The 12,594-nt window shown below is 43.2% G+C and overlaps 1 protein-coding gene across 1 annotated transcript in view; it reads right to left on the bottom strand.

The window, feature by feature from the left end:
- Window positions 1-8,542: 8,542 nt before the first annotated feature.
- The window catches only part of ACOX3 (acyl-CoA oxidase 3, pristanoyl), an 82,231-nt gene continuing 78,179 nt past the window's right edge, over window positions 8,543-12,594 (bottom strand). The window contains exons 17-18 of the mRNA XM_018554975.1: window positions 11,190-11,276; window positions 8,543-8,720 (exon numbers count right to left, since the gene is read on the bottom strand). Coding sequence (XP_018410477.1) covers window positions 8,601-8,720; window positions 11,190-11,276 — 207 coding nt within the window. The 3' untranslated portion in view covers window positions 8,543-8,600. The remainder of the gene's footprint in view (window positions 8,721-11,189; window positions 11,277-12,594) is intronic.

Below are 12,594 nucleotides of genomic sequence, written 5' to 3'. Positions count from 1 at the left end.
AAGCTGATTTCAGCAAGTGACAAAGATACAACATTCCTGGCAGGTCAGCAGGTATTTTAATGCGCATGCCACATCTAAAGGACTGGTAAGCTGCGATATATGATTTCATAGTTCTTGGAAGTTTAGGAATGAAGACTTCCCAGTAAAACAGAAAAGGTCACAATGACTTCTATTCTTTGTTATTATAACTAAGTGAAAGTCCCGGTTTATCCCGGAGCCCATCTTACTGGAAGACGTGTTTCAGGAGAACAATGTACTGTCTGTTCTTCTGATTCATGTTATCTCTGCACATACCCTGTCCTTCATAGAAAGACATTTGTGTCCTCACACTGATCCCTGTGATAAAGAATATAAACAAGAACACAAAGACGCCAAAACAAACTCTTCCAGCTGATTCATGTTTGTTCTCGGTAAATATAAAACTTGCTTTAGGCATATAAGTTGGTACATTTCTGAAGTCGGCATTTCCAACTGTGAGCTTTGCGATTATACTTCCACTAGACAGCAGGGATCCTACAGTAATACCCACAAACCGAATGTGCCTTCTGATCATGTGATCACTCTGACAGCCTATCAGGGAGAAGTATCCTAATAAAATATCCGTTGCAGCAGTCTAAGGTCCCCAAGTCATCAAGTTCTATACACAATGTATAGAACACGTGGGCGCCGTGGGACATCCCATCACTGCAGCGTAGAAGAAGACAGGCAGGAAGGAACTCTGTCACAGTCGGCAAGCTCTGAGGATTGGGTGAGTATAACTTTATTTTTACCTAGAAGAAAAAACAAGCAGTTAACCCTTGCAGTGTGGGGGTTGCCCCACTGCAAGTGTTAATACAATGTGTGCATGGAGTTCTGCTTTAATTAATGCAGATCTGTAATCATTAATACATCATCATATTTTCTTTTTGAATGCAAGCAGTGTAAGCACCTCAATTTCAAATGATATTACAGGGCTGGAGTGTGAGAGGAAAAAGCTGCACAAGTAGCTATTCTGCTCATCTGCTGACAAGAAGCATGCTGATGGGAAGAGACAGCAGAGTGACAAGAGAGATGAGTATTATGTTCTATTTGAGAGGTACAATCAGCGCTACACTTTTACTGTAGGTAACTCGGTGTAATACCACATGAAAATCCCTTCAAGAAGATTTCCTGGCAGTCCTGCCTGTCTGATGTCCTGTGTGCACATGCAGTTACATTTATCAGTACAGATTCTAGAACTGAAACAAGCTGAGGTGCAGCACATATTGTGACTGTGTTTTATCCAATAATATGTTAACCATAAAACAAGGGTACCTGCCAGTAAACAAATTAAAAGCTGGTATTGATGTTGAGTGGACATGGATAAACAGAGAAAATCTAATGTTCCATTATTGAAGGTATTTTAAAATAATCTTTTTAAATGGCCAGTACATCTCCTTTCACAAGCAAGGTAAACATGTTGCATCAGGGGGCGTCCTACTGGGGTGGCTGGAGATGGAGCTCTTGTTTTGCAAATGATGAAAATCACAGGGATGCAGAAGCTACCCCAGTATCCATATAAAGAGAAGCAGTCATGGTCAAAAAGGGGTAGGTCTTACTGTAGGGGTGTGGCTTATTAAACAATATGACCAGAACCTCTCCTATCCTATTTTCAAGGCAAATTAATCATTTTGTACTGGGTAGAATCTTACTATGGCCGGAGCTGTTGCTTTGCAGTAGTGAAAATCACAGCACTGCATAGTCTACCTCCAGTATCTATTGTGGCAAATGCAGCCAAGATCAGAAAGGGGCAGGCCTAGATTAGGGGGTGTGGCTTAATAACAAATGTAGGGGACCTCAGTCAACAGCAGGGGGATACTTTATTTGACAAAATTGTCCACAAATTGGGTATTTCACATAAAGGTTTTTGTGTAATCTATATTACAAGGCAATCTTCCTCTGACTGGAAGTTCTGGTATCAGGGGTAAGTATCGGAGCATTTGGGCGAGTACGTATACTCAGTATCTGCACCAATACCGATACGAGTATCGGTGCACCCCTAATAGTTGCCTCTATGCACATCTCTATTTGTAAATTAAACCAGAAATAAGTTCTTTAAGCAGGGCTATACCCTTACTTTTTGTTTCATCTGCTGCTGCATTTGGTGCTATGTGAAAAACTGCTCTGCTCTTTAATTTTCTCCCCTCCATGTGACTCTGAATGTGCACATTGCAGAAGGCACACTTCCTGTCTGCTGATGCCCAGCCTACCACTGACTGTCCTTGACACCCCTCCTGTGATACAAGAGGTGTCAATCACAGCTGCTGTGTCATATGTGGTGCACAGAACGTCCATAGAGCCAGTTTTAACTGGATGAGAAAGAGTTACTGCAAAGCCTATCCCCGTGCACACAGAATCCTGCCTAATACTCGGGACCTGCAGCTAACAGTGCTTTTGTGTACGTTTTTATGTTGCTCTCTATGTGTAAATTGCAATATTGTTTTTCAGTAACTTGCTGTGATCATTCTTATATTAGGTAATAATGCGTGCTGTATTATCCACTTGTATATGAGCATTAAAGTATGGAAGAGGACCTCAGACTAGTGTCCTATGCTGTGTAGTGTGATCTGGACTGCAAACACATGTATAGCAACTGATTTACTGTCGTGTACTGTTCACATTTAGGAAATAATGAGTGTATTAGTTTGGATAGGTCAGACGGGGTGTTGTGGGGGAGAGGGTGTGCTCATGCCAAAGGTTACCAGGGGGGAGGGGGGTGGTTGGGGGGTGCTGGTGATGAACATTACCAGGGGCAGGGGGGAGTTTGGCTGGTGCTACATCGGGGTCCATGTCTATCTGGCGTCTTGCCCAACTCACTGCTGTCAGTGGTTGGGACACCAGCCAGAGTGTCCCATTCAGCTCCTGGCAACCAGTGATGTCAGTGAGTTGGTCAGGATACCAGACAGAGCATCACACGTTGCTTAGAGGTCTTAGCATCCTGGGATGCTCTGTCCAAAACGAGGGTGGCATGTACACCTGCCACCCCCCCCCCCCATGTGACCCAATGAGATGCCCTAAGGGATGGCCCTGATCGCAGCTGCGAACACTAGGCAGAGCACCAAAAAGGCTTCCTGAGACTGGTCACATGGAAGGCAGAGCCTGCCAGAGGGATATAGTAAGTACAAGTCTTTTTTTCCTGGTACCCTGGACAAAAACAAGCATTTAACAAGCGTTCCCCAGAGTTCAGCTTTAAATGATATCTAAAGCCCCAAATTTTTTTTTATAGAGTAGGAAGGTCCCCGTCCCCCCAGAGTTCAGCTTTAAGGCCAGAAAGTCAGGATAGCATAAAAGGTTATTTTATTAAAGATTCAATAAAAACAAAATCACATTTCTGTTCAGCAAGGAGAATATATATATTTTTTTGAAGTCCACAATAGGTGCGCAAAAACTGAACACCTAGTGAACCAAAATACGTGCGTGTGAATACACACAAAAAGGGTGCACAGTGTGTGTATAAATGGTCCTTCACCCAAAGAGAAAGGGAAACATTTATATACTGATTGCAGTAAATTGTTTGTATTGTAACTGAGAATTTATATCTCCTTCCCTTTATCGGCCCCCTTTATATTAAAGACCAATGACATTGAGACCATGCCTAGAATGACTTCATCCTCCGCTTCAGTGTTGTCATATTCCCTTTGCTATAAGGCCATACCGTCTGCTGCAGCATGAAAAAAATATTATACTTCAGAGAGATGGAGGATTATCATACCTCAGAGCCGTGTAAGAAGATAAAGGAAATATGGGTAGAAGAGCCACAAAGGATTTGCATACAGTGATCAGCACTTTTATATCTTGACAGCTGCAGCTGGGCAATGGAAATACACTGGGGGGAATTTATCAAAAGTGGAGCAGCTAAAATCTGGAGCAGTTGTGCATGAGAACCAATCAGCTTCTCTCTTCAGTTTGTTCAGTTAAGATTTGAAAATGAGAGAGAGAAGCTGATTGGTTGCCATGCACAGCTGCTCCAGACTTTAGCTGCTCCACTTTTGATAAATTCCCCTCACTGTATGTCCATTTAAGATACAGATATAAATTATGTTCTGACATTTTCCATAACTGAAGGAAGGAAATCTTCAGGAATAAAGAAAAAAGTTCTTGGCAGGTCTGTAGCACATGACATGGATGAAATAATAGTCATTTTCAGTCTGGTTCGGTTTTTATGACAAATGGCCATTGGTGAGTCATAAGCACGTTCACCAACCAACTGCTACAAGATGACACGTGAGAGGGGTGAGGCAGACAAAGGCAGGAGAACAGAACCAATATGCAAATAGGCAGAACTTTAGGTAAAAGTGTTCTTAACCCTTGCAGTGAGGCTACCCTTGCACAAGGGTTAAGTGCTCGTTTTCATTTCGGTGCTAAAAAAAAAAAGCCAGCTTGCTTTTAGACCGGTCCCTGGAGCCTCTCTCCCCCTCCGCTGCAGTGGTCTAAGGCAGTGGTCCCCAACCCCCGGGCCGCGGACCGGTACCGGTCCGTGGATCAAATGGTACCAGGCCGCCCAAAGAACGTGTGCGACTTTCCATGGACGAGAGGTTTAAGGCCGTGACACACTGCAGTCGAAGCAGCGCGGCGCACAGGCGAGCGGCGACTGGCGGTCCTTCGTCTGTAGTGTGTCTAGTGAGTTCCGATCCCCCGCTCTGCCCGGCGACAGCGTGCGTAGCGCAGCGTCGTGAGATGAAAAAGTTAATCTCCAGCCAATCACAGCGTGCGATGCAATGAAGGCATCACAAAGCGGCAACACGCGACCAGCCAATCAGATCACTCAGTATCTGCCTGTGTCTGTATTTTGCCTGTTTGCAAATGTGTCTTGTCAGTCCAATCAATCTAAAATATAAACAATCAACGTCCCCCCCTCAGCGGGCCGCGGTAAAATGATCAAACGTTGACCGGTTTGCGGCGATAAAAAGGTTGGGGAGCACTGGTCTAAGGTCCTGCGAGTCATCACAATGCTATACACAGTGTACTGGACGTGAGGAAGCCGAGAGACATACAATCGCTGCAACAGAGGAAGAGACAGGCTTCAGGGACCGGAGTAGAGTCCAAAAAAGTATAACTTTTTTTTTTTTAGCACCTAGACAAAAGTGAGCGCTTAACCCTTGCAGTGGCGCTAGACCCAGAACACTTTTGCTAATTTCTATATGTCTGCCTAATTAGTTCTTCCTGTGTTAAATTATTTAAAAATCAGAATGTACCAATGCATTTATTTGTCCCATGTTGGTAAAACACCAGATATGAGCGTGTTTACTGCAGTGTGTGCCAAAAGTTTGGCGCAAAACTGAGATAATATGCCACTGGGATCATCCAAAATTTTTTGAGGTAAATTGAATTTTATAGACAGTTGAGGAAGAGTATGGCAGAGGATGAAGTCATCCCCCTCTCCTCTCCTTGCTGCAGTGATCATTGCTGTCGCCCCTCCTCATGACAGTATTCACACCACTTTGGTAATGGTGAATATTTTAGAAATTTGTTAAAATTAGAACATTGGCGCATACGGACGGACATTGATAGAAACTGTCGTGTAGCACTTTTAACGTGATACGGCACAGCTGGTGCACCAAGATATGGGGGGGGGGGGGGGAATTTGTGCAGAAGAAAATAATACAACACTTACACCAATGTTCTAATTTAAAAACAGTTCTAAAATATTCACCATTACTAAAGTGGCAAGTTAGGAGGGGAGACAGTAATGATTACTGTGGCACTGGTTACTAGTTGGGAGGAGCTGGGTGGGACAGCGGCCAGAGCATCCCTGGTTGATTAAGAGCCACGCAGGGAAAGGTGTATGGGATAGGGGTGGGGAGAGAAAAAAGTCAGCTCTCCCCTGCTGCACACGGAGCAGCCCTCCCCTGCCCCCCTTCAAGTGGCACTCAGGGCATGTGCCATATCCTGAATACATCACTGCACCGACAGTCAGCGAGATGCTGCAATGCAAGATGGAGAAGAGGAGAAGGATAAAATTTAGCACGATCATAGAGGAAGATTACCGCAGATTTGAGCCAAAATTTCGGGGCACACTGGAGTACACACACGTGAATCTGGCACACCACCACCATGAAATAAATTAACTAACTGACATGTCCCCCTTTTAATTATGTGCAGGAAGTGCAAATTAAGCAGGTATAAAGAAATTGGCACATTTTGTGGTGTGCACCAGTCTGTATTAATCCCTCCAACAGAACTTGTGTAACTGAATTGCTGATTTGGCAAACGAAAGATGCGCCTATATTTACAAAAAATTACGTAAATTGCTTTGTTAATCCCCCAATCCCCACCCAATCACATTCTAATAGTCATATTTCAAGTGCAGTTCATACAAATGAATGGTTAATATGGGAAATACACGTTGTTTTTGTACACGAGGTCCTATGTGATCGTTAATTAATGGTTAAAGTTACAGTCATCAATATGCTGTATGGGGGATGTAAACAAGAATTCATGTGATGATTATGGCCCACTGGATGGAAGGTTATGCAAAGGGTGCTGCTAAATACGGGTTAAAATCACTTCTCTAATTATCTGTAGAGTCCAAAAAAGTATAACTTTTTTTTTTTTAGCACCTAGACAAAAGTGAGCGCTTAACCCTTGCAGTGGCGCTAGACCCAGAACACTTTTGCTAATTTCTATATGTCTGCCTAATTAGTTCTTCCTGTGTTAAATTATTTAAAAATCAGAATGTACCAATGCATTTATTTGTCCCATGTTGGTAAAACACCAGATATGAGCGTGTTTACTGCAGTGTGTGCCAAAAGTTTGGCGCAAAACTGAGATAATATGCCACTGGGATCATCCAAAATTTTTTGAGGTAAATTGAATTTTATAGACAGTTGAGGAAGAGTATGGCAGAGGATGAAGTCATCCCCCTCTCCTCTCCTTGCTGCAGTGATCATTGCTGTCGCCCCTCCTCATGACAGTATTCACACCACTTTGGTAATGGTGAATATTTTAGAAATTTGTTAAAATTAGAACATTGGCGCATACGGACGGACATTGATAGAAACTGTCGTGTAGCACTTTTAACGTGATACGGCACAGCTGGTGCACCAAAAAATGGGGGGGTGGGGGGGCATTTTCTGTGCAGAAGAAAATAATACAACACTTACACCAATGTTCTAATTTAAAAACAGTTCTAAAATATTCACCATTACTAAAGTGGCAAGTTAGGAGGGGAGACAGTAATGATTACTGTGGCACTGGTTACTAGTTGGGAGGAGCTGGGTGGGACAGCGGCCAGAGCATCCCTGGTTGATTAAGAGCCACGCAGGGAAAGGTGTATGGGATAGGGGTGGGGAGAGAAAAAAGTCAGCTCTCCCCTGCTGCACACGGAGCAGCCCTCCCCTGCCCCCCTTCAAGTGGCACTCAGGGCATGTGCCATATCCTGAATACATCACTGCACCGACAGTCAGCGAGATGCTGCAATGCAAGATGGAGAAGAGGAGAAGGATAAAATTTAGCACGATCATAGAGGAAGATTACCGCAGATTTGAGCCAAAATTTCGGGGCACACTGGAGTACACACACGTGAATCTGGCACACCACCACCATGAAATAAATTAACTAACTGACATGTCCCCCTTTTAATTATGTGCAGGAAGTGCAAATTAAGCAGGTATAAAGAAATTGGCACATTTTGTGGTGTGCACCAGTCTGTATTAATCCCTCCAACAGAACTTGTGTAACTGAATTGCTGATTTGGCAAACGAAAGATGCGCCTATATTTACAAAAAATTACGTAAATTGCTTTGTTAATCCCCCAATCCCCACCCAATCACATTCTAATAGTCATATTTCAAGTGCAGTTCATACAAATGAATGGTTAATATGGGAAATACACGTTGTTTTTGTACACGAGGTCCTATGTGATCGTTAATTAATGGTTAAAGTTACAGTCATCAATATGCTGTATGGGGGATGTAAACAAGAATTCATGTGATGATTATGGCCCACTGGATGGAAGGTTATGCAAAGGGTGCTGCTAAATACGGGTTAAAATCACTTCTCTAATTATCTGGTAACTAAATAGTTACAGTGCACAGCGGGCATATATTTAATAATCAAAGCAAAGAGCCAATCTCAAAGAGCAACACTCAGAAGAACCAATCAGAATCCATCTTGCACTGGACCGATTTCACTTAGGTGAACTCTGACTAGTTTGTGTAGGAACAGCCAATCAGAATCCATCTTGTGCTGGTCTGGTTTCAGTTAGGTGTATTCTGATGAGTTGCTGTGGGAATAACCAATCAGAATCCATCTTGCACCGGTCTCATTTCAGTTAGGTGAATTCTGACTGGTTTGTGTGGGAACAGCCAATCAGAATCCATCTTACGCTGGTCTGGTTTCAGTTAGGTGAATTCTGACTGGTTTGTGTGGGAACAGCCAATCAGAATCCATCTTGCCCTGATCTGGTTTCAGTTAGGTGAATTCTGACTGGTTGGTGTGGGATGGGAATGTATTCCATTTTGCTCTTTCTCCTGGTCATTAAAACCTATAGTTTGTGCATAACAGACTATTGTAGATATGATCATTTTGACACATTGTACCCTTAGAGGACACAGCATCTGGAGGCACATACACACATCAGCTCACAGTTGAGATCTCAGCTTGCCAATCACAGGCTTGTCAGCGCAGAACTCTGCCCACCAAGATGGTCGCTCCAGCACTTTCTCTCCTTGTAGAACTGTGGACCAGAGGTTCTTGTACAGCTGCAAAACATCATCAGAGTTAGACTGTAAACAGATGTCATGCTAGCAAAGCCGCAACTTAAGTGAAACTTTTTACCGGCTGTCCAGCAGTTTATGGGGAGAGAGCTCAGTATGCACGTTTCACAGGATGTCCAAGTTTATTTGAGGGTGTCAGGATACCCATAGCATTAGTTAACAAGTTTGATTTGACATTAACAAGTATAAATAGGTACATTTGTTAATGATGTATTGCCCTGGAAGATAACAGTTTTGCTTGTGTTCATTATCACTTAGAAATTGACCCCTACAGAGCCAGAATGTCACACACATGCCCAAATTAGTTGGACATTCTGTAAAAACATAACATTTTCGGCCAAAACATATTGGCCGAAAATGACACTTTTGGCAAAATGCAGAAAGTGCCATTTTTCTGCTGATATAGCGGCACATCCCTGCTTTTTCTCCTCCCCGCTGGGCGCTGTTCTGTGTCCCAGCGGGGAGGAGAGAAACTGTCACAGGTGGCCGAGCGCTGCAGGAGGATTGCGCTGTGAGCGGCCGGTGTCTCTACTCCCACACCGCTCAGTCTCCTGTGACAGATCAGAGGAGAGCGGTGTGTGGGCGGAGACAGCCCGCGCTGTCACAGGAGGCCGGCGGTGCGGGGGAGGAGTCAGCGGTCACAGGAGATTGAGCTCTCCTCCCCGCACTGCTCGCTCAGCCTCCTGTAACAGCTGTCAGGAAGGAGAGCAAGTACAAACACTCAGCGATCAGTGATCTCTGAGTGTTTGTAAATAATTGAGGACATTGTATGTTTACTGTGATCCCCAATTATGAATGGATGGGAGTGATCTACATCACTTCCTGTGTATTCATGATTGTGGTTATAGTAAACATACAATGTCCTCAAGTTATGAATAAATAGGAACACTCAGAGGATTCCTTTATAAAAAAATAAATAAAAATGAAATATTTAATTTTTTTTAAAAAATTAGGAAAAAACACTTTCGGATTCGGCCCAAAATGTTTTTACATTTCGGTTTTAAAATTTTCATTTTGGTGCACCTCTAGAAAAAACACAGTCAGGCACGGTTTTTATTGAAGAGACATACTATGGGCCAATTTTTTAAAACTGGAGCAGTTGCCTATGGCAACCAATCAGTTTCTCTTTTCAGTTAGTTCAGTTAAGGTTTAAAAATGAAAGGTGGATGCTGATTGGTTGCCATGCAGATCTGCTCCAGTTTTGATAAATTGACCTCTATGTCTCTTCTGCTAAAAATAGGCCTATATGTGAGTTCTGGCATCAAGAATCTGCGGATTCCTGAGGCTCGGGATGACAGGTGTTTGTGAATAGCTGCTGCCGCTCAGCCTATACAAAACAATTACAGGTTGACTGTGAATGTAGCTGTTGCCGGCTGTTTGGATTTAATTGGACATCCACCAATTACCTGCAGTTAAAAACACATGGTCATCTCTGGACACAGGCAGGCTGTGACAAGGGATGATCATCTGTCCCAAACCCTGGATATCTGACTACATCCAAGCAGCCGCAAAATGCTGTAGTCAAGGTCAACCTGACATTGCTTCTTGTAGGCTGAGCGGCAGCAGCTATTTGCACACACCTGCCATCCTGACCACAGGAATCAGCAGATTCTTGCTGCCAGAATTCACATGTAGCCCTTATCCCAATTGTAAACTGGGCCTTACCTGCTTTTTCCCCTCACCTGTCTGTTCTTCTCATATGCAGCTCAGTGTTAAATTATCGCATATGCTGGGATGAATGAACTCCTGCACAGAAGCTATGACCACCCAACACAGCCAATCAAGATGGCCAAACATCTCAAATCCAGGAGAAGATGTCAGTGCCGGTGAGGGCGCTTACAGACGTTGCATCGCTAAAGGGAAGGTGAGCCTAGTTCCCCTTGAAATTGGTGGATTTAGATCCACTTTAATCCACTGATCTGCATACAGATAACTGTTTGGCTACTGTATGTTATTGAACCTTGCATATAGTCACTGCACTCGTCTTTGAAAAAGCTTTGGTATAAAACTGAGAAATGGAAGAACTTCCTCTGATAATGTAAAACAACCAATCAGATTCAAGCTTTCATTGTCCAGCTGTCATTTTCTTGTGGATTTCATAGATTGTCTGAAAATGCTCTGATCACCAACAGTAAAGAGGCCATGTGTGCTCCACCTTCTTGGAGTGAGATAGTGACTTTGGACAAGTGCAGTGCTCAGGATCTTATTAGGACATGACCCTACTAAAATACTCGCTGCATGTAGCAAACAGCCAAGCACATGTGTACACAAATGATTGCTCCATGTTGGGTTCAGTAAACCCTATACGCAGTATGTGGGGCTCTCCAGGTCTGTGCTCATCCAGGCGAGATTACCACAGCCTCTTAAACAGCCGTCTACACCCGTCCTTGTGAATGAGGCCCATAAGAACATGTTGCAGAACATTTTCTACCATATGCTGTGTAATAAATATACCTCTCCGTCAGCTCTGGCAATCGGTGAGTTTAAAATGAAGTCTGGAGGTGCGATGGCATCCACTAGAGACACTGCATCATCTTTCAACTGTGTGAGAAGGACAAAAAAGTTGGCAGTGAATATGACTTTCCATAGTAACAAAGACATAACAGAGCAGGAGTAAACGGTTGCTAGAAAATGGAACACAAACCGTAACATGAACGCTCACACTTGCAGAGTTCTTTTAGGGGGGGATCACAGAATTCGGTTGTATTGTCTCCATGCCAATCATCTGTCTTTTAAACAGAGATTTTCCATACGTCATCCCTTGTTATGGGAGAAAGCTATTCTCATCGCTTGTTAGCTGTGAAACTGGTAGCAGTATAATTATACAAGAGGATTGTCTGATTTGTGTGTGTGCAGAGTATTCCATACTGATGTTTTATGAGACACCTGCATCTCTAGCATTCAGTAAACGTTTTTTTGTGTTCAAATTGGAAACAAGCGGCCAACAAAGTTTTATATGTGGAACAACTACAAACTGGGATACATTATAATTCTGAAGTGAATTAAAAGCAAAGGAAAAAAAAAAAACGTTAAATATTAGTTGACTTGGCCGGGATTTGAACCTAGGACCTTAGCAATAGGAATCCTGTGCTTTAACCTCTACACTATAGCCTCTGTACTTTAATCATAGATGTGTTGTAGAGGTAAAATGGTGTCAATGGTGCAAAGAAATTCGTCCAATAACGAATTTCGGGAAAACGGGAATTTCGGATTCGTTTGCATTCGTCTTAGCTGTAATTCGGAATTCGGGGGCATACAATGTAAGTGCAATATAGATTTTACTAATATAACCACAAATTTCTTGAGATCCCAGTCGGCTGTGCGGGCCCCGGTGTTCTAACACCGGGACCCTGCACTGCCCCATATTCCACGGGGGGTGCCCAGGACCGGACCTCACATGTTCCTCATGGTCCCTGTGTGTGTTGTAAAGTATCCACCGCTCCAAGCTCACTCTTGTGATGGATTAAAACCTCAATACAAATTAGTTAACTAAACATGAGATTGTAGTCCATCATAGGAGTGAGCTTGGAGCGACACACACAGGGACCATGGGGATCAAAAGTAGCCACCCTCCAGAAGGAAGGACAGTGTCAGGAATTCAGAGATGATTTGAGGATCTGCAGCCGAGTGATACACAAATAAGAAACATTTTTGTTAATAGTTAAGGTACTTTAATGTATTTTTAACTCCCGGGTTTAGTGGCAGTTTAAAGTGCCTTTGACCACCAATGATTGTTAGATTGATTTTGTAGTAACCCAGAGCAACCAATCAGGAATCATCTTTTACCGTTCAAACCATAATTTATCTACTGTAAGTTACTGCATTTTATTGGTCATTTCTGTTTTTGTACATTTTAACT

This window comes from Nanorana parkeri, unplaced genomic scaffold (assembly GCF_000935625.1).
Source record: "Nanorana parkeri isolate BGI_ZX_2015 unplaced genomic scaffold, ASM93562v1 scaffold180, whole genome shotgun sequence".
Classification (NCBI taxonomy): Eukaryota; Metazoa; Chordata; class Amphibia; order Anura; family Dicroglossidae; genus Nanorana; species Nanorana parkeri.
Note: the sequence above shows the minus strand (reverse complement) of the source record. Positions and strands in the feature narration are given on the sequence as shown.